At 37.4% G+C, this 22,604-nt stretch overlaps 1 protein-coding gene across 9 annotated transcripts in view; it reads right to left on the bottom strand.

The window, feature by feature from the left end:
• LOC105033375 (CSC1-like protein At3g54510) overlaps window positions 1-22,604 on the bottom strand; it is a 161,963-nt gene that overhangs the window by 89,960 nt on the left and 49,399 nt on the right. For 7 of the 9 annotated variants that reach the window (XR_012141515.1, XR_012141516.1, XM_010908142.4 and 4 more), the window contains 3 exons: window positions 15,562-15,774; window positions 1,720-1,908; window positions 266-564 (listed from right to left, as the gene is read on the bottom strand). Coding sequence is in view for 7 of the 9 variants with exons in the window: in XM_010908142.4 (XP_010906444.1) it covers window positions 266-564; window positions 1,720-1,908; window positions 15,562-15,774 (701 nt within the window). In the remaining 2 variants the exon portion in view is untranslated. The remainder of the gene's footprint in view (window positions 1-265; window positions 565-1,719; window positions 1,909-15,561; window positions 15,775-22,604) is intronic. The other 2 variants (XM_073257921.1, XM_073257923.1) reach the window with 2 other exon arrangements.

Genomic DNA, 22,604 nt, shown 5'->3' with positions numbered 1-22,604 from the left:
AGCTCATCTTCAAGATTTTCATAATCTAAGTGAAAGAGAACCAGCAACAGAGTTGAGCATGTGGGCAACCATTCTATTAACCTAGCATTTTCGAAGAGAAAGCACTGCAAGAAGAAACTGTATGGAACATTAATTAACATACGAATGCTTTAACAACTACAAAGTTAAGCATAAGTATCCTTAAGAACTTTAAACTGAATTTTCTTTCAATAGTATATGATAATCCCAAAAAAACAAAAAAAGACGAGAGGATGCGATGGCTTACATCAACTGAACAGCTCTTGCTGGAGGGAACCACTTCTTTATTTTTTCAAATTGTACAATTCCTTGAACAGCCGTAACAGGGAAAATAAAGAAAACTGTGAGAAGAAATGCTGCAATGAAACCTACAATTTTGTAAAGTGCCAAATGACGGTAAGGGATAGCCAAATTATTCCATAGTACATCTCTTGGTTCTGGGGCAAACTCTGTTATCCACAAGAGTGGATGTACATGCTGTTGAGTTTGTGCAGCTAGAGCAGCACCCAGTCGAGATTTAAATGATACAAATGCAACAGACAACTCCTGGAAAATGAATTGTGAATTAGAGGCCAAATTCTTCCTCAAGATGGCCTAAACAAACATGAGTTTGGCAAGATGCAATGATCTGACAGCCAAATAATTTAGTATGATCAATAAATGAAATATACAAACCAAAGAAAGAACAGGAAACAAATCTCAACATGATGATAAAAAAACAGTGTGTGGAATTTAGACCCATGTGACTTCAAAAGAAGATGTTTAGTGCCATCAAAATATTACTTATATGAAAAAATTACATGGCATATAAAACTTTTTTAGGTTTCAAGAGTTATTTTAGTTTGGTTGATACGATGGCTAAAATTTCAGTCAAGATATGGTACGTTAGAGTCAAGTTCAGAGAGGTTTTTAGTTGATTTAGAATGTATTAGCCTATTAGGAGTCATTAATGGCATAGTTCAGGCTGGGAAGCATTTGATAAGCATTCCAGTTGGTTTCATAGTTGTTTTAGATGAATAATATATAAGGGAAATAATGCCTACAAATTAATGATGCACTTTGTTTTGACTATTGAATAAGGTTATCTTCTTATAGTGGAACTGCAGAACATTGCATTTATGAATTAATGGTGCAAAAAGATAATAATAAGATATAGATTATATTAAACAAAAGAAGAGAGAGAATAAGGAGATCTGGTAGAACATCCAAGCTAGCACCTTTTGATTATTGTGATATTTAAGGACAAAATTGTTATTATCAGCTGGCCAGCTACCTTAGAATACTTCATATGTAAAATGGATACAAGAGTCGCCCAATGGTTAGGGTCGTCTAACAATATCAAACTCATTCTGTAGCAGTTACTAATGAAACATAAATGTACTACCGAAATCATCAAATACAAGAAATGATTAACAAAAATAAAACTTCAACAAGCAACTTTTCGTCAAAAAAAGGTTTTATATATAAAGTTAGAATCACCAAGATTACTTCAGGTAGAAAGAACATCTTCCTACATTTTCTTCTAAGAAATACATTTCAAGTGTCCCAGGTTGCAAGAAAGCCTCAAATAATCAACGTGAAGGTTAACAGGAAAACATAACTTAATCAGTAAAATAAAGAAAACGACAATACTGATTACTGAACTTTAATCAGATAATATTGTAATACCTTCAGATAATTAAACAGAATATCCTTTAGTACCTTTTGCTTAAGTATATTTTCACACTGTAGGAGACGTATCTGATGGCATACCTCCTGAAGCCTTTCCTCATGCATCCCCAAATCTGCAACATTTGATCGAAATATATCACAGAGCACAAAGCCTGAATTTTGATTTCTTGCCTTTTGTCGTAACATTTTAATCTTCCTTTCAATAGAAGCTGCCAACCGCTGCAAAATAATTTCCAGGAGTGGGGTATGAATAATGATAGCTTTTGATGCAGAAAAATTGTTTCATTATAAATTTATAATGATATGAAATGACAGTACAGAAGATTCTAGCTTTCTTCTTCCTTTCAACTAACTTGTGTAACTATAAGAAAAATTCCATATTACTTGCACTAGTGAATTCAAAGTATCTGCTTTTTCCATCTTTTTCTGAGTAGAAACTAAAAAGTCAGTTTTTCTTGTCTAATCAAGCAGGGAATAGTTGTTTTATAATTGTCTGAATGCTCAGAGAGTAATCATGTCAACTAATGTGGTTTCAGAGGAATAGCTATGCCAAGCTTACAAGCTCTCACACAAGTACTAAATGAATTAAGAATTTGTTTTATATTTCTCTGCATGCTCAAAGAGTAATCATGTCAAGTCACTGGTTTGTAGATGAATAGATAAACCAGACCTACATTTAAGCTCATAAAACACTAAATAAATTTGAAGTTAGTTTCAGATAGAGCACAAAATGTTACATTCTCATACTAAAAGCTACATGGTTCACCAAATTAATAAGAAGCCAGGGTTTGCCAGGCCAACCCGAGCTGCTCAGTTCAGGGTGTACCAACTGAACTGGTGCAGAACTGGATAGGTGTGACTTGTCAGTTTGGGACTAAATATGAACCGGCCTGATCCATTCCAAAACAAGTGGAACTTCCTGGTTCCACTCGATACAACTCAGTTCAAGTTGGATCATGGTATCCCATGACCAAAAAGAGAGAAGGCCACAAGATGCCATTATCCTCTTTTTTCTTAAAAAATCATGAAGGTAAGGGTGGCTTTTATGAGAAAATCCATGGGAGAAAAAACATCTGGCTGGTGATTACATTGATCTGACTGCATATGAGAAGACCTACAAGATTCCTCGTAGTTAATGAAGATAGACTTCCATAACTTTATAGAGGGCAAGAAACAAGTGCAAAGAAACAAAGCAACAATTGATCATCAAACAATGGAACCACCATCATATCACTCTAGAGATCCAGGGACTATGAGGCACTGGATCTAAATGACATGGAGGTGGCCGAAATTCCATGCTAGAAAGAGGGGATTGTCAGGGACAAGGCAAAATTTGGATCCTCACACTATAAGGGGGTTCTGGCTCTGGGTTTACTAAGGCAAATCTAGACTATAGGAGCCAATCGGTAAGACAAGTTGTTGGTAATAGTGGCAATTGAAGAGCATATATGTTTTGGGAACTTTACCAGCAAGAAGAAAAAGAAGCTCAAAGAGATACCAATAGGAGCTATCATTCATGACTTCGATCTGCTTGCCTTTCCCTGCAAAGACTCATAAGTAGCAGAGGATTGATTATATACTTGTCAAGGATAAGAAGGACATGTGGAGAGCTATTGCCTCTTGGTTCCACTATAGCCACCTCCCTACAAATGTTGTAGATAAAACCTACTACCATTTTGCTGTCAACTCCATCCAAGAAGCCAATTGTGTATCGATCCTCCTGGGCAGAGGAACATCTATGGTATACTGCTTGATGATAACAAAAAAGAACAAGAGAGATGGAAATCCTCCAGCTAGAGCAAGTGGAACATTTATGGTATGCATTAGTGTGCGATGGTTGGACAAAGCCTAGAAGGCAAAGTGTCATCAATATTTTGACATATTTTGGCAAGAAGACTTTTTTTTTTTTTTTTGATAAATCAATTGATGCTTTTGAGAAGGTGCATGATGCCCAATTCATCCTGAACTTAATGAAGTGGTGGTTGATTAGGTAGAGCAGCAGCATGCCATGTATATGTTACTGATAAGGGACCATAGAACAAGGCCATTGAAGGGATCAAGAGTTCATCCATTTCTGGATCCTATGCTGCCCACTGCATAGACCTAATGCTAGCAGCAAGAATTGCCAGTAAAGTAGGTGGTAAAGACAACCAGGCCACCACTAAATTCACATATAACAAGACATAAGTGCTAGCTTTGATGAGGAAGCACACAAAAGGTGAGATACTGAGGCCACCAATCACCCCCTTCACTGTTGCACTCAATAGTCTTCTTCTAGCCTTATTGAGAAGAAGGCAGGCCTGCACTAGATGTTTGTAAGTGCAAAGTGGCAAAAGAGTAAATATGCGCATAGTGGCACGGAAGGGTTATGCGGAGGGGTTAGTTACAAGCCAGCAATTCTAAAAGCAGGCCGGGAAAGAAATGAAAGCAATCACACTTCCATATTGAGTGCTATAGGCTGTAGATAGCGAGAGATACCCACAAATGAGATTCTTATATAACATGATAATAACGACCAAAGCCGAGATCAACCAACCAGATCCAAAGCATGCTAAGGAATATATTGGTATCGTTGAGAAAAAGTGGGACTACTAGAAGGGCAAGGAGTTCTACCTAGATTCAAGCGCAACCATGATGCTTGTTTATTCTCATAAAATATAAGTGTGAAATCCTTTATTGGCTAATCAAAATCACTTACATATCTTAGCAGTCTATCTCAAGTCTCAACCAAAGTTCCAATATAGTATCCCAAAAATGGACATGAATAAGGAACTATTGATTGCATGCAATGCCATCTAAAAGATGGAGCCTGATACGGTTGTTGCTATTAGAGAGGTAAGTTAATACTCAGGGGAATTAAGAACAAGCACATGCATGATGCCTAATGTGGTGTTTCATAGACAAACTTTTAGAGAGAGCTCCTATAGGTTTGAGAAGTTAGCTATTGCAAGCAAAGACAATATGAATAATATAAGTATTGTTTGACACCAAACTTAACTGGTCCAATGTTTTATGATGAATAATGGCTGATATCCAACTAACTAAATTGCATTTGCAACAAAATAGTGGTTCCATTTTGGATTCATCTAAAAGCCTCAAGATTGGCAATTTGAATCCTCTCATAAATAGTCTCCTCCAGTAGCTATGAGCACAACTGGTTAACCTTCTTCCTGATATACAAGAAATAGAGAAAGCATCAAATAAAGAAGAGATTGAATGATTTGGAATATGTAAAAGTTGGCTATCTCAACTTAAACCACTCAATTCGGGGTGTGCTAACCCATTTTGGGTGGAAAACAAGTCAAGATGAAGGTTCGAGTCAGAATAGTCCTCGAACTGGGCTAATCAACCTAAACTGAGTAGAATCGATAGGTTCTGCTTGATTCAAGATGGTTCACTACCTTTATAAGCCCCTTGCAGATCCTAAGTCCCCTTGCCTCCCAATCACTCTCTCCTTCCCTCTCATGCTCGGCTAAGGTTAGGGTTTTGACGCCATCCTCTTATTATCGCAGCCTCCGATGACCACAGGTACATGCTTCGCCCTCTCTCTCTCCTAATCTCTCTCCCGAACATGATAACCTCGGCAAATTCACCCTCTCTCTCTCCTTTGTCTCTTAGTTTCTCTCTTAATAATGATGACAATCTTGGTGGCTATACCCCCTCTCTCTCTCTCCTCTCTCTTGCAGTCTCTCTTGAAGATGACGACCTTGCATATTCGCCCCTCCTCTCTCTTTCTCCTATTTTTCTCTCTCGCTTTCCTTCTCTCTCTCTCCACCCTCTCCCTCTCCTTTCTCCTGATTTGGATATGCCTCAGGTCGTATGTTAAAGGAAAAAAAAAACGTACCAATACTAATGACCATAGTTACATGCTTCGTCCTCTCTCTTTCCTCTCTATCTTTCTCAAAGATGGTGATGATCCCAATGGTTTCATCCTCTATCTCTCAGTTTCTCTCTAGAAGATGATGATGGTCCCAGCAGTTTGACCCCACAAAGGTGGAGACCTTGGCAGCTTCGCCCCTCTCCCTCTTTTTCTCCTTTCTCTCTCACTCCTTCACTGCCACCCTCCCCCTCTTTTTCTCCTTTCTCTCTCACTCCTTCACTGCCACCCTCCCCCTCTCCCTTCTCCCAATTTCAGTATTCCTCAAACTTGTATAGTACATATCAGTACTATACCACACTGCTTGCTTGCCGATATGATCACCATTACCAGTTCATTGAACCTTATATATGCACTAGAATCTATAGCTCATACTGAAGTGCATCCAAAAGATATTGAAGTATGATAACCCACTCGTAGTAACTTTGTGATGATGAGAAGCTAATGATTGGTTGGCTTGAGAGTTAGCAGCAGCAACAAGAGCTTAATAAACCAAGAACATCGCCTCAACCAGCTACTGTCATAACCAAGGAAGATTGGGTGAATGAATAATAATGGGAAAAGTGACACATGCCGCACGTAAACCAATCGATGCCCAAAAACAAGAACAACCACAATGGTTGAGGGGGAGCAAATCAAGATTTGCAATGCTCTGTCTGAGACATCCATCTATATATATGACAGTGAAATGCCAAGGAGAGGTCACATAGAACCTAATCCAGTTAGATAGGTGGGGCCAGTTTGTGGTAGTGGGCCTAGTCGAACAAGCCATCCAAGCTAGTCCAGTAGCCATAGGAAGAAAGATGTTTCTTAGAGTAACAAGAAATAAGAAGAAAAGAAAGCCGTGTTGGCCCTAGGATTGATTTTGATGAATAACAAAACATCTGAATATATAATTAATACTAACAAGTTGTTCAAGTGTTTAAGAAGAGATTTCAAAAAGCTAGAGCCATATTTCAAAGATGTCCATGACTTTCATCTTAAAGACTCAAAGAAGCAAGTTTAAAGGAGGTCAAGCCATGAAAAATTCAAGTGAAGAAGGTTTGGAGTTGACCCATGAAGAATTTGAGTCAACTCTAGCACATTATCATCAATTGGCAGTTTGGCACAAACGTCCAGTCAACTCAAGTAGTTTCAGAGTCGACTCTGACATGTAGGTATCAGCTAGCACAGAGCTCAAGTCGACTCTCATAGTTCTCAAGTTAACTCTCTTAGGAAAGACAAAGAAATGGTTATCTGTAAACAGTTCTCAAATCAACCCTTGAAGACCTCGAGTCGATTCAAGGAAAGCATGAGTCGACTCCTGATGTGCTAGAGCCGACCCCACTGCGGCCGACAGCTCCAACGGTTAGTTTTTCAGATGCTGTAGAATTGTACAAAACCGCTCTAACGGCTAGTTGTCGACTCCTAATGGCTAGAAACCCATTTTTGGACATCTTAATAAGATTTATGCGTGCCAAAGGCTTTAATGAAGCAAGAGAATCTAAGAGAATAAGAGAGAACATCAATGAAGTGCATTGAATACCAAAAAGAGAGTTCAAATTTCTGATTGTGCATTTAGCGAGCATTCAAGAAGAAAGCTTCAACTTTAACCACTTGCTTCTTCTGCATTCAACTGATTTTCAAGAGGAAGAAAAGCACATTAATTGCAAAAGCTGCTCAACTACTCAGATTAAGCTTCAATGACACTCTACTTGCTCTTTAAGGAGCTTTAATTTTGTGTTTCATATTATATTAAAATTTCTGTTTATAATAAATTTCAATAGGGATTCAAACTTAGGCTCGTCCAAGTCTAGAATTGGATTTGTACAAGCCTAGAAGAGGCTTGGGGGAAAGATTTTGGCTGGTGCACCTTGAAAAAATCAATTGAATTTAATTGTGATTTCGATAAAACCATTAGACTGTAATCTTAGTAATTATAGTTGAAATTCCCAAGAAGTTGCTTGAGGAGTGGATGTAGGTGTTGCGTTTGACACCGAACCACTATAAAACTTGGTCTTTGTATGTGTGGCTTTGATTTCTTTTTACTTGCTTTATTGCTTCATATATCTGCTCATTCATTTGCTGTACTTATACATAATTCAAATTAACTAGTGCACATATCTATTTTAAGTTAAAAAAAATTTGAAAATCCAATTCATCCCCCTTTTGGATTGTCTCTCTGGGCAACAAGTGGTATCAGAGCAAGAACTTTTTCACTTGTTGATCTAGTGACCTAGAGAAAAAGATCAGATGGCACCTTAATTGATTGTTTCCTTTGCCGAAGGGCAGTCTACAAGCCAACCACATTTGTTTAATAGCCTCAACCAAGGTTCGCTGTACCGGTACCGGACGGCATGCCGATCCCAGACCGGTGCGATATGGTACGGTACCGTACCGTACCGACACACGGTACGCCTAGACGTACCGGTCCGGTACCCATACACAATATTTTTTTCGATTTTCAAATTTTTTTTTGAATTTTTGAAGTTAATAATTGATAAATACAACTTCAATATGGCATTATATTGCATATTATTGACATATTTGGGTTCAATTTGGAGTTAGATTGCGGTACAAAGACTCTTAATAGCCATATGTTGCAATCGAATCAGTTTCATGCAGAAGGAAATGGGTTTGGAAGATTCAGAACACATCATAAAGCCCTCAACCATTTAACTTGATTAAAATTAGGATGGTAAAATACCTGAACTCTCTCTTATTTGACTTATTTATGAAAAATCTTGCTCCAATTGTGATCCTATATGATATCGCATATAACAGTTTAAGCTTCCAACATCACAACATTATGCAACCAGAAGTTATTCAATTTTATGATTCCACCATAAGAATTTCTTCATTAACTCTGAGACATATATACAGATTTATGATATTGATACAACCAGATATTATTCAATTTTATGATGCCATTTTGAGTTACTAATTGGAATATTAGATATCGCCCATGCTTCTTTTTTAATCATAAATGCTGAGTGTTGTGTGATTATAATACTGAGATTTTTATTTTAAAATCTTGTTGAGGCCTCTAAACTATCTGTTACAACTGCGATTAATTGTTGTGAAAACGAATACTTAAAACGGTACAAATGCACAGGGTTAAATGAGCAAGGAGTCATGGTACCAAACAGGGAGAAGGGTAATGGTAAATGCTTAGTAATTGTTGGGGCGGAGAACCTCCATTACTAGCTATCAGAGGTTCAAAATTTTCTTTCAGATTCCTCTCAAGTTCTCAGAATGCTTCCCTAGGCATTTCCATCTGTTTGGTGATGAAAAATCAAATCAAATTCATCTTACGAGTTGGATTCCGATGAACTAATACATGGTACAAGCTTTACAATCTTGATACCGGATCTTATACTGACACCATTCTATTATAATACCGATATATATTTCAATTTGGTACAAAACAACGTACCAAATATTGGTATAATATGAAATAACATATCAATATGATATAATACATCATATCGGATACTACAAGACAGATGGTATAACAGATATGATAGAGAGAGAGAGATGTGCTTGAGGTTTTATTTTATTTCAGATATTAAGAAAATAACACAAGATCCTCATCAAACTGAGCCACCTTGCCCCCTCCCCCCTTCCTATGGGCGGTACGGTTCGGTTCACCCCGAATCGGTCTAGAACCGAGTCGTACCGCCCGATTTCGGGCGGTATGGGCCCGAACCGCACCGAACCGCCCGGTTCGGTGCAGTTCGGGGTCTTTTTCCGAAAAAAAGCCCGAACCGGAATGGTAAGGGACCGGTCCGGCTCGGTACGCACCGTACCGGGTGGTTCGGCCCGGTACGGCGAACCATGACCCCAACTATATATATTGGAAAGCATGCATGTGCATATTCATTCAAGAACTCAATTATGATCTTTGGAGTATCATAATCAATGGACCACACACATCCACTGTCATAGTAGATAGCAATGTTACTTCCAAACCCTAAAAGAATTAGGATGACATTGATAAGAAGATGGCTCAGCTGAATGCTAAAACCATAAATGTACTTTATTGTTCATTTGATGCTAATGAATTTAACCGGATTTCCACCTGTATTTCTACCAAAGTGATATGGGATAGACTTGAGGTCACCCATAAAGGTACTAATCAAGTGAAGAAATCCAAAATTAATATGCTGATACATAAATATGAATTATTTAAAATGAAACCTAATGAACCTATAACTAAAATGTTTACTCGCAGTTTAGATAAATCTTATACTAGCAGTGATCTTGTCTGAAAATTTCTTAGGTCTCTTCTTTAATCTTGGGAGGCAAAGGTGATAGCCATTTAAGAAGCAAAAGACCTCAACACCTTGCCGCTAGAAGAATTTCTTGATTTTCTCATGACTCATGAGTTAACCATGAAGCAAAACATGGAAGATGAGGCCAAGAAGAGAAAGATGATCACTCTCAAGTCAACGGCCAAAGAAGAAGAGAGTGAAGACTCGGAAGAAGGAGATGAAGATGAGAAAATGGCCTAATAACATGAAAGTTCAAACACTTTATAAAGAATAAGAGGCAGAACTTCAAAAGGAGACCATTCTCCAAGGGTGAGCCAAGGAAAGAGAGAAAGAAGATAAAGATAAAGAGCCACCCATCTATTTTGAATGCAAGAAGTCGAAACACTTCAAGATAGATTGTCACCTATTGAAGAAGTCTTCCAAAAAAATGAAGGAAAAGGCAATGACGGCCACTTGGAGTGTAGTGAAGAGTCAAGTTCAGATAAGGAGACACAAGAAGTAGTGAATCTATGCCTCATGACATAAGAAGAAGAGGCAAAACCCGAAAGTCAATCTGATTTCTTATTTGATGAGTTGCAAGAAGTCTTTTATGATTTAATTGATGAACTTAAAAAGTTTAATTTAAAAAACAAAAATCTTAAGTTTTCAAATCAGACTTTGATCAAAGAAAAAAATTTGAAGAAAAAGAAATTTCTGATGAAAAAAATGAAGACTTAAAGAAAGATGTTGAAAAGTACAAGCCTATAGTTGAAAGATTTACTTATAGTTCTGAAAAGTTATAAATGATATTAAGTAGCCAAAGAGATATTTTCAACAAAGCTGGGTTTGGATTTAAACCACAAAAGAAACAAAAATTTTTGAAAAATTTCTTTGGAAAATAATCACCTATTACTTCTTAAAACCACTTGTTTTTGTTGTGGTAATGTAGGACACAGCTTATTGTTGTGATTTCAGAAAATTAATGAATAGATAAAAAGTTAAGGTTTGGGTTTCAAAAAGAACCATTACTACTAACCAAGGTCTGCTGTACCGGTACAGGAGCCCGTACCGATGCCCGATTGGTACGGTACGGTATCGATACCGTACCAATATATGGTACACTCCGACATACCGATTTGATATCGGTATAATTTTTTTTTGTTTCTTTTTTTTGAATATCCAAGTTATTAATTCCTTTGTCGGCTTCACTATTTTTACTTTTTTTAAAAAAAATCAAAAAAATAAAGCTGACAATACGATTGCCAACTCACTATTTTTAATTTTTTTTAAAAAACCTCCTAAATAGTGAAATCGGTAAATGATTTGCTGACTTCACTGTTCATCTTTATTTTTAAAAAAGGCCCAATGCATGAACAGGGCCAACAGCCCCTGTTCCACAGCTGCGACTCCACCCGCACGATTTCTGCCGCCTGCTAGCCACGGCGGATGCTCGAAAATCTCCAACAGCCCCTCCACCGTCCCGTCCTCCCTCCGGTGAGTCACTCTCTCCCTCTCTCTCTCATTTAACAGCCCTATCGGGCGAACCGAGCTGTGGAGGCTTCCGTAGACCTCTAACGGCCGCAGCAGGCCATCGCTAGCCTCTGACGGCATCCTCCTCTCTCTCCCTCTCCTCTTCTCTCTCTTTTCCTCTCTTTCCCTCTCTTTCTCCCTCGACGTCGGTGTGTGCAACTTTCCAAGCCAGAACTATCCTAGTTCCCCGCCGGTCTGATTCGGCACGCCCGAACCACCCGATTCAGGATGGTTTCGATAACCTTGCCCCCAATGACACCATCAGCACCACCAACAGTTCTCCCAGTAGCAGTTCAGCACTCTCAGCCCTTTAGCTTTAGATTGGATGATGATCAGTTGAATGGCTGAGATTGTTCTGATGGACTGAGACCTCGATCAGAGCAAATACAGGCAGAACTTAGCAAACTTAGCACTAAGATCAGTATGGAGGCTTAGGGGGATAGAGAGAGATATATGGAGCCAGTTGAGTTCTCTGATTTCACTCGAGAGGCAGCACGACTCAGGGAGGGGATCGAAATAGGAGTTTAGCAGATTCAAGATGAGATCAGAGGTCTGGGGACAACCCAAAAATCTATTACCATGTTACTCCTGATATCCATGGGGCAGTTAGTTGGGCACCTTCAGCGATTTGCCCCTCTTGGAGTGGCAACAACAGTGGCAGTAGCAGCAGCAAAACCTTCTAGTGGTCGTGGCCGAGCTACTTCACAGCCATCCTAAAGCACCCCTCCTTAGCTACCTACCCAATCATTCACCTCTACCCAGCCTATACCTAGACTGCCTTTTACGACCTACACTAGACGCAATATAGGGTTTCCATCTTTTGTGATTGGTCCTTCCAATAGGACCAAAAGTAGGAGGATTGGAATCTCTATATCTAGGACTAGCTCGTCTACTACCTTAGAGGTCTCCTCTAATGAGGACTAGGTCTAGGATTAGGTTTTAATACATTTCATATACTTTTATGCATTGTTTACTTTGCTTACTTTGATGTATTGATGATTGATGTACTGCTAGTGGCAGCATTTTTTGTATACAGTACAATCATGTAAAACATCATATTTTTATGAAATGAATGATATTCCCTTTCTTACATATTAATCTTATGTGTTTGATTGTTTCATTTATTGATGATGACAAACAGGGGGAGATGGTAATGATATATGGTATCAATGTTGAAATAGAAAGAAATAAGAAGCAAACAATAATAAGGAGAAAGATGAGAATAATGGTCAAATCAAAGAGGGGGAGAAATGAAAATTTAAGCGATCTGAATTTTTGATAAAGCATCTGAATTCTTGATAAGCAATCTGAACTTTTTAATTTGAAATCAAGAAATCTAGCTTGATTAGTCATAAAAATCATGATAAAACTATAGAACTCTTAAAAGATCTAAGTCTAACCAAATGTATTTATTGCTCTGATATCATATGTAGGACCATAGCCTCTAATCTTTTTTCAAAAGGTTAAACTCTTCAAATGATTTGATCTACTTCTATATCATGTTATGTATTGAGCAATTCTTGATAATGCACTTGAATCTTCGAATCTTAAAGCATTTAAACTTGGTCATATTATTTGCGTATACTCAAAGTTGTCACCATCAAAAAGGGGGAGATTGTTGGCTCTAAGATTGATTTTGATGAATAACAAAATATTTGAGTATATAATTAATACTAACGAGTTATTTAAATTTTTGAGAAGAGATTTCAAGAAGCTAGAGCCATGTTTCAAAGATGCCTATTACTTCCATCTTGAAGACTCAAAAGAGCAAACTTAAAGAAGGTCAAGTTATGAAAAATTCAAGTGAAAAAGATCTAGAGTCAACCCATAAAGGATTTGAGTCAACTCTAGCATGTTATCATCAATTGGCATAGACATCGAGTCGATTTAAGGAGTTTCAAAGTCGACTCCAGCGTGTAGGTATTAGCTGGCACAGAGCTCGAGTCGACTCTCATAGTTCTCGAGTCAACTGACTCAGAAAAGATAGAGAGGTGGTTTTCTGTGAACAATTCTTGAGTCGACCCCTGAAAACCTTGAGTCGACTCCTGATCTGCTAGAGCCGACTCCACTGCGGCTGACAGCTCTAATGGCTGATTTTTCAGAAGCTACGGAATTGCACAAAACCCTCTAACGGCTAGTTCTCGACTTCCAACGATAGCGACTAGAAACCCATTTTTGGACATGTTAACAAGGATTTATGGGTGCCAAAGACTTCAATGAAGCAAGAGAACCTAAGAGAACATGAAAGAACATTAGTGAAGTGCATTAAACAGCAAAAAGAGAGTTCAAATTTCTGGTTTTATATTTAGTGAGCATTCAAAAAGAAAGCTTCAACTCCAACCACTTGCTTCTTATGCATTCAACTGATTTTAAAAAGGAAGAAGAGCACATTAATTGCAAAAGCTTCTCAACTCCTCAGATTGAGCTTCAACAATACTATACTTGCTCTTTAAGGAGCTTTGAGTTTATGTTTCATGTTCTATTCAATTTTTTGTTTGTAATAAGTTTTAGGGATTGAAACTTGGAGATAGGCTCATCCAAGCCTGAAATTGGATTTGTACAAGCCTAGAAGAGGCTTGGGGGAAAGTTTTTGGTTGGTGCATCTTCGAAAAACTAACTAGGTTTAATTGTAATCCCAATGAAACAATTAGACTGTAATCTTGGTGATTATAGTTGAAAGTCCCAAGGGGTTGCTTGGGGAGTGGATGTAGATATGCTTGATGCCAAACCACCATAAAACTTGATCTTTGTGTGTGTGGCTTTGATTTCTTTTTACTTTAGATATCTACTCATTCATTCACTGCTTCCACTGCATGTACACATGCTTCAATTAACTAGTGCACATATCTGTTTTAAGTTAGAAAAAGTTTTGAAAATCCAATTCATCCCCCATCTTGGATTGTCTCTTTAGGCAACAAGCTGCAGATCCATTGGCAAGGGTTGGTGAGGAGCATGTTCACTCAGATTCTGAGATTATCGAACCCTTGGATAACTAATTGCCCAAATGATTTGGTGATACAATCAATGATGCTAATTACTTTTAAGCGATGATGCATCTAGTGGCCAAGAAGGCAGAAATAACATGTGACTCACAAACACCTAGCCTAAGTCTGCTCACTGGCAAGTCATATTTTACTCATGCCATGCAAGATGCAAACCATTACGGACATTGTAAAGCCCACAAGGATATGATAGCCTATAAAAGATTGGCCCTTGGAGATGATTAAGGACACGACATTGTTACAACTAACACATGTAGGGTCCCTGGACCTCTAGATTCTCATCATACACTCAATACTATTAGCATAGTCAAGGTATTATCCTATGCATATCCTTCACTTTAAGCATCACATTCAAGTGACTATGATTCAACAATTTACATTGGACAAATGTTCGCCGGTAGCAAACTAGCTTATTGATGGTTAATGATAGAAAAAAAAAGAGTTATTTAGCTAAGAGGGGTGTTAAGTATCAACCAATTGATTGTGGAAAGAGCATCCAGTGACTACTATTGAGGGAAACATGTTCTAGCCAAAAATTCAAGCATGCCCTTTTCTTTTTCTCAAACAAGTCAAGGATGGTCTCTGTACTCTCATTCTACCATCATTTTTATCCTTTTGATTCAATTTTAAGCCTCCTTCATGGTAGGCTAATCATGTAGGTGAGCTTAGTCAGTTATGTTCACATTTTAATGAGACTATGAATCCCATTTTGATGAAGCATGTAAACAAAGAACTTGTTTAGGGACCTCATATGTGATATATGGGCAACCTCTTGCACAATGTCAACATAGGCTGATGAAAATTGATGCGTGTTTAATAAAGGAGATCAGATCAGGTTACAGTGAGACTGCATGATGTATTCCTATATTTTTCATTTAGTAAGACAGTATTTTACTGCTAAATGCTTATGTTAGTTATCATAGATTCCACTATAAGAAGTACACTGTTTTATGAAAAATCAAAGAGCACCTTAGCCAACTGAATATATGGTTGAACTTGAAGGGGTAAGATTTACGATTATAAAACTGAACATGTCTTATAAGATCTCCTAGACTCAAAACTAATGAAAAATCAACCTTCAGCAAGATATAGAATAAGCTGAATCAAAAACATACATGAATTACACCTTGAATTATAAAGACAATATGATTGGTTTTAACAAACAAATACATCTTACAATACTAAAAAAAGTATGGAGTCTTAGCAATGGTAATTGATTATTTACGCTTACCTGTAGTTCTTCAACATTTTTTCCATCATAAAGTATTTGATAAGCTTGATAGGAATAAGGATGGTGCTTGGAGAAAAAGTGATCAACACAGCATCCATGAGCCTTGTGTTCTGTACAAAGAGGAATTCCTCGAACTAGGACTGTGAATTGATCAGAGCGATGCCTGTGGTTACCAATATGTTCAATCCTACAATCTAGTATTCCTTTATACCCCTAAGAACCAATGCCAACGCATCAGATGAAAAAAATTAAAACAAAAAGCATTAAACAAATGCTTGACTAACAAGCAACAGCTGAATAAAACTTTGTTTGTACTCACGTTTTCAATATATTTGAAAACTAGCAAAGGGTTAGACAAGTTTTGAAACTGTTCTGAAAAAGGATAGCTTAAACAAGTGGTACTTTATTTCCTCAACAGTCCATGTGGTCATAATGTGAAATATATGGTTATAGTAATGATGTTCCATACAACTCAGGTAACAAGCAGAATGTAACTTCACAACCCATAACAAACTTCACGCGGACCCAAAATGCTAGATCAACAATTAGTTGGCAAAAGAGCTCAGTATAACAAGCAAAATGTCTAACTAGGAAGCTCATTAAATCATCAAAATAACAAAACATGAGACAAGCAAAAAATGGCTGTAACTGTATGTTAAACATTGATGGAATGAATAGAAAAAAGTAATAGAACCAAGTGACAGTCACTACAGTTACACTAGTTTTCTGGCACATGCATTGCACATCGATGCTTTTTTTTTTTTGCTAATTGTCAAGTCAAATAATTCTAGGATTTCTTCTCTAGCATGCTACATATATCTATAATATGATTTTTTTTTAATTTTAAAATATTTATAATACTTATATCTGAATAACATAATAATCACATTTTTTCATCATGGTCTTATAATAAGATATAATAAGATGTTATTTTCTAAAAATTGAATGGCAAAAAACAATTGTTGTTTGTTATTAGGATGGAAAATAATGTGTAATATTAGAAAAATTCACCATTATTTGGCTAGTTAATTATTCATAGAATTAATAATTATAAAATAATAAACTATCTGTTTTAAACTAATTTGATATTTTAATTCAAAAACTGTGAGTATAACCTTGCATAATGCCAAAAAATAGACCGTGACTGAAACCATTTTCCTACCATAAGATTCATAATAGAAAAAGGGGCCATTATTTTTCTCAGGTTAATCTTCCTAGAACATATCTACATGTTTACTTTTCTAGACTATTACTAAAATTCAAAATATTCTAATATAGAAAATAATTTATACTACAATAAAAATCATTACTTATGATAAATAGTGGTCAATACAAAAAAGATGATAGACAAAAACCCTTTGTTTTCATAGAATAGCCTGTCTCACAAAATAATAGGTAACTAATAATCATTATTTTGTTACTCAAATTATTTTTCATTAACAAAGTGAAGTGCTTTCTTTGACAAGAAAATTTCTTTAATTCAAACTATTTACTTCTTGATTAAAGTATTTATATTATTTATACTTGGGAGCTGGACATAGAAGAAGCAGAATTCTATTTAAATAACAAAATTAAGATTAGCTATACTATTTTCTAATAGAAAGAGCACGACCAATATATAATAAAAATAATATTAGATTAAATTAAAAATACCAATAATGAGAGATACATTAAGAATATATTATAAAATAATATTAAATTAAATTAATAATATCAATAATGAGAGATACATGGAGCCATGGTCCTTTTGAATTCAAGGTTGAACTAAAAATGTGCAGTTCAATATGTAAGCATGGCTTAATTCATATCTAAATATTGCTTCATCATCTATTGCAAATGTTTCAACTGATGTTCTGCAAATCAAATCTATTAGTTGATAATATTGTTAACCAAACTATACAACATTGAAATTTTGATGGATATGACACATTTGTATAAACTACAAAGATATTTGTCATGGTTTTAATGCTTTAGGAAAACTCAATATATACTAAATTAAAAACTATCGCATGTCAAACATTGGATAATTAAAATGTATTTTTAGGATTTCAATTATGGAATAAAAGTAGCATCTAAGAAATCAAAACCCCTCATAGTCAAGTTGTGATGCATGTCATTATCATGCATGATTGCTCAAGTATATGGATGATGCTGATTCCTTTCATTATTGGATTAAAATCCAAACTCAGCTACATTATACCCAAGTATCCTATCATGCTATTTTTTAAAAAATTACAATATATTATGCTATTTATTTTTATTCATAGGGTTAGCAGAATCATAATTGAATAGTGTTGACTCAAGGATTGATTTTGATGATGCCCAAATACTTAACACTTGGTACTAATGTAAGCTTAAGATATGTTTGTAGGGAATCTTAATGCTCCAAGGTTGCACACAATCATGAAAAAGCCCTCTTCAAATTAGTCAAAGAAGTTTCTCAAGATTTTTGATAAAGGAAAGAAGAGAAGAGTCCACTCCAAGACATTTAAACCGACTCTAGCATGCCTAAAGAAAACTTGCACAACCCACAAGTCGACCCCAACATATCTTGGTCGTCTCTAATAGAACAGGAGTCAACCCCAAAAAAACAAGAGTCGACCCTAGAATGGTCTCAGGAAGCTAACAGAGAATAGTAAAAAATTGTCTAAACTCGAGTCGACCCTAGCATATCTCGAGTCGACTCCAAATAAAACAAGAGTCGACTCTAACAGAATAATAGTAGAACTCGAGTCAACTCCAGCATATCTCGAGTCAACTCCAATAGAATAAGAGTCGACCGCAAAATGGTTTTAGAGAACAAATAAAGAGCAATGAAAAATTGTCTGAACTCGAGTCGATACCAAAACAAGACACAAGTCGACTCCTGATTGGTCTCAAGATAAAGACAAAGAGCAGCTAAAATTGGTCAGTTCCTAAGTTGACCCTAGTTTCTCATGAGTCAACCCTAGTTATAGAAGAGTCGACTCTGATAGTAGTCAAGTCGATTCTTGAATGGCTAACTAATACGAGTCGACCCCTGAAGAATCCAATCAACTCCTAACTAATATGAGTCGACTCCTGAAGAATCCAATCAACTCCTAACTAATATGAGTCGACCCCTAAGGATCAAGAGTCGACTTCTTTGCATCTGCTGGTCCCATAGCTACTTTTGGAAAATGGTTCTAACCGGCAGAAAAAGGTTATAACGGCTTAGTTTGAGCTGTCCAATGGTCTTTCAACACTTGCAGGCAATTTTGGACTTATTTAAGCCAATAACAGAATTGGAGAACACAATAAAAGCACATCCAAGCAAAGAAAAAGGCACCTAAGCAAAAAGAAAAGGAGAACTCAAGAGAGCATTCAATTCCACCTTCTATTATTTAATCTATTTGAGAAGAGAGCTTGAGTGCATTTATTGTGTAATCTACCAATTAAGCAATCATTCAAAGCATACCTTCAAGCCTCCCCCAAGCAATCAAGAAGGAAGTCAACACATTCAAGTGTCTTCATCATTGACTTCCTTGAGCCTTAAAGAGCTCCATTTATTTGTGCTTTAAATTGTTTACCCATTGTATTCTTAAATTGTAACAAGTTTTTTAGGGAAGAAACTTAGAGAATTAGGCTGGTCCAAGCCTATAATTGGACAATTGTATTTGGCTAGGTCAAGGGGCACTTAATTGGGAAGATTATGGTCAGTGAGCCTAAGCAAAACCAACTAGATTTGATTATGAGCCTGTGTAAAAAATCATACTATAATCCACGAGTGATTATAGTTGAAATTCCCAAGTGGGAGATCTTAGGAAGTGGATATAGGTGCTGAGTTTAGCACTGAACCACTATATATTTGTTGTGTTTGTGATTGCATGTTCAATTTTCTTTTATCTTATGCTGTTGTTATTTATCTCTCTCTTGGCACCTCACAAGCACACTTAGATCTTGCAATACTGCATATATTTGTTTTAAATTTTAAAGAATCCAATTCATCCCCCCCCATCCCTCTCTTGGGTTGCTATCTCTAGACAACAAATAAGAAACAAAATATGGTCATTGTGCTTTGTAAGGAAAGGAAAGAGGTCCACCATCTGAATCTATTATCAAGAACCAAATAAACACCTGACAAGAACATTGTTCAGTAAATCTATGATGCATGTTAAAAAATCAATTTTATATTGAACTAGGGTCCACTCAGCTGCACTTCCACTTTTTGCTTTTTACTTAGAGAGAGGCCAACAGCGCATTTGAACTAGATGGATTTCATGCAGCAAGCTTGCTCAAATAGAAACTACATATCTTCTGTAGTTGGTTAGAGCTTCAATATTAAAAATGACATTTATCATCCTAGACAGCATTGAAGAGGAACAAGATGGTGCCAATCCTCAGATCCTTGCCAAGGTGATCTACCTAGAGAACAATGTTGTGTAGTTGATCTAAATTATATTTATGCTCATATCCTTATTATTGTCTATACATAACACACAGCTTTAGTGATGGATAGTGACATCTATGATCCTAACCAACATTATTCTGTAGTGGATTATAGCCATGTTTACATCGTGTTTGCTCTTCATTAAATTTATTTAAATGTTTGGCGAATACCTCCCTAAACATCGAATATTCTTAAGTAACTATATGGAACTATATGATTTCTTACAATATTTATCTTTTAGTTCGAGCTCTTTTATATCTTTGTTTATTTCTTTATCCCAATATGCAGCTAGTTTTTTCAATTTGTGAATTGGAATTTCTTCTAACAATCAAGTGTACATGCTTAGGACACATCTATTAGCTAGCATCATAAATCTTTATTAATCAATGATAAGTTATCTGGCGAAAAGACACGTCTTTCCATTGATGCATGCTTAGTACCAAAAAAGGGTGGAAATACTAAGATGAATGCTTCATGCATGTTTACTAGGCACTTAGAGTCTTGGCCATTTATTAACTTAATGTTTAATAGCTTAAACACCAGTTGGTAGGAATTGAAATGAACCAAGTTATGTTAAAGTTGCTCCAACTATACTTTGATTTGGCTGGTTCAAGCTACTTTGGAGAATAACCTGAGTTTAAGCTGCATATGAGGCTCATCTAATAAGTCAGTCAAGCCTAAACTTTCTCAACTTTAAAAACAACTATAAGCTCAAATTCAGCTTGCAAGTTGACCAATTTTAGTGGGTCAAAGTTGGAACTGAAAGAACTTTGGTTTGGAAATTGACTTGCATAGCCAAAAGGATCGGTAGTGGCTCGATCAGGATCACGGTCCCAGGTATCTGCAAAGGCAAGATAACGAGTCTCCAAGGTCAACACTGAACTACATGATAAGCTCGGTAAATAGAACCACCCCTCAAATCCTATCCACTATGCAGGTCTGCCCTAAAATCATGGATCATACTCAAACCAATGCTTCCAGCCATGACCAAAAAGGTTCAATGCATGCGTGAAACCACTTTCCATGAGAAATGGTTTTCCAAATGAAAACATTATTTGCTTCAGAAAATTTTGTTTCAATCTGTTGCAAATCAGAGGGGGTTGGTTGCCCTAGGTCTGAACCCCTGTTGTATTTATATGAATAACAAAATAATACAGTGTCATAAATGCCCTTGATGCATATACTTAATTACCTTTGACACTCCCCCTCAAGCTGGAGAATATATATCATATATGCCAAGCTTGTTACAGATATAACTCACTCTGGAATCACCCCAAGGTTTAGTAAATAAATCTGCTAATTGGCCGCTAATCTCCTAGACTCTGTACGAATCACATTTTGTAAGAGTTTCAAACAAAGTGACAATCAACTCAATGTGTTTGATTCGCTCATGGAACACTGGATTTGATGCAATATGAATAGTTGTCTAATTGTCACACACCAGACTCATGGGATGTGATTGTTTAAAACCCAATCCTTCCAACATGTGCTTCAACCAAATCAACTCACATGTAGTGAGGGCCATGGCTCGATATCCAGACTCTACACTAGATCTCGCAGCAATATTTTGCTTCTTACTCTTCCAAGATACCAAATTACCACTAGCAAAGAACAGAACCCAATAGTAGACCTTCCATCAGATAGAGATCCAACCCAATCTGCATTAAATACAACCTCCAAGGTTTTCCGTACCATGCCGAACCGGCCGGTACACCCCGTATCGTACCGGATCGGCAGGGAACTGGCACGGTTCGGCTAGTAAATTCGGTACACCGGCAGTACCAAGAGGGAAAGAGAGACAAAGTGAGAAATAGAGAGGAGGAAAGGGAGGGAAATAGGAGCCGCCGGAGGCCGCCGGTGGCCCATTACGGCCACCGAAGGGCTTCTGAGCCCCGTATCGCCCGATAAGACTTTCAAGAGAGCGAGACAGAGAGAGATAGAGTGCTTGAGGGGGAGGCGACCTACCAAACGGGCACTGCCTCCATCGCGAGGCCCTCGATGGCCGGGGAGACCACGCCGACGGGCCTGAGGGCGGTCGAGCGAGAGGAGGGCCTCCACAACTCCGTCGGTCTGCCTCCTTTGAAACAAAATAGGGCTCGTGGGATTTTTCTCTTTGATTTAAAGACGTGAAGTTGGCAACCCAGTTGCTGACTTCACAATTTTTTTTAAAAAAAAATTAGTGAAGTCCGCAACCAGTTGCCGACTTCACTTGTTTACGGGTTTTTTAAAAAAAATCTACGGTGCCATCCATGCGGACTACTCCATCGGGTGGCCACAGCGGCCAGTCGGACGCCGTCTGACGGCCCCGCCCCCTCCTTCCCCTCCCTTTTCTTTCTTCCTCTCTCTCTATTTCTCTCTTTTTCTTCTCCCGGTTCGGCTTCCGTTTCCTTCATCGATTCGCCTCGATACGACACGGTACAAAATCATACCAAACCATACCGCCAATCGACCAATATGGCCGATGGCACCGGTTCAGTAAACCTTGACAACCTCTAATCCAAAGTTTAAAATTCCATGGGACAGAACTGTCCCAAATTTCTCATGGAACGGGATGCGCCGCCGCCCGCCCATCCTGACACTTGGGACAGAGGATGTCCCAAAGATGTCCCGATTGAGATGCTGGGATGTTAGCAGA

Source organism: Elaeis guineensis, chromosome 5, assembly GCF_000442705.2.
Source record: "Elaeis guineensis isolate ETL-2024a chromosome 5, EG11, whole genome shotgun sequence".
Lineage (NCBI taxonomy): Eukaryota > Viridiplantae > Streptophyta > Magnoliopsida > Arecales > Arecaceae > Elaeis > Elaeis guineensis.
Note: the sequence above shows the minus strand (reverse complement) of the source record. Positions and strands in the feature narration are given on the sequence as shown.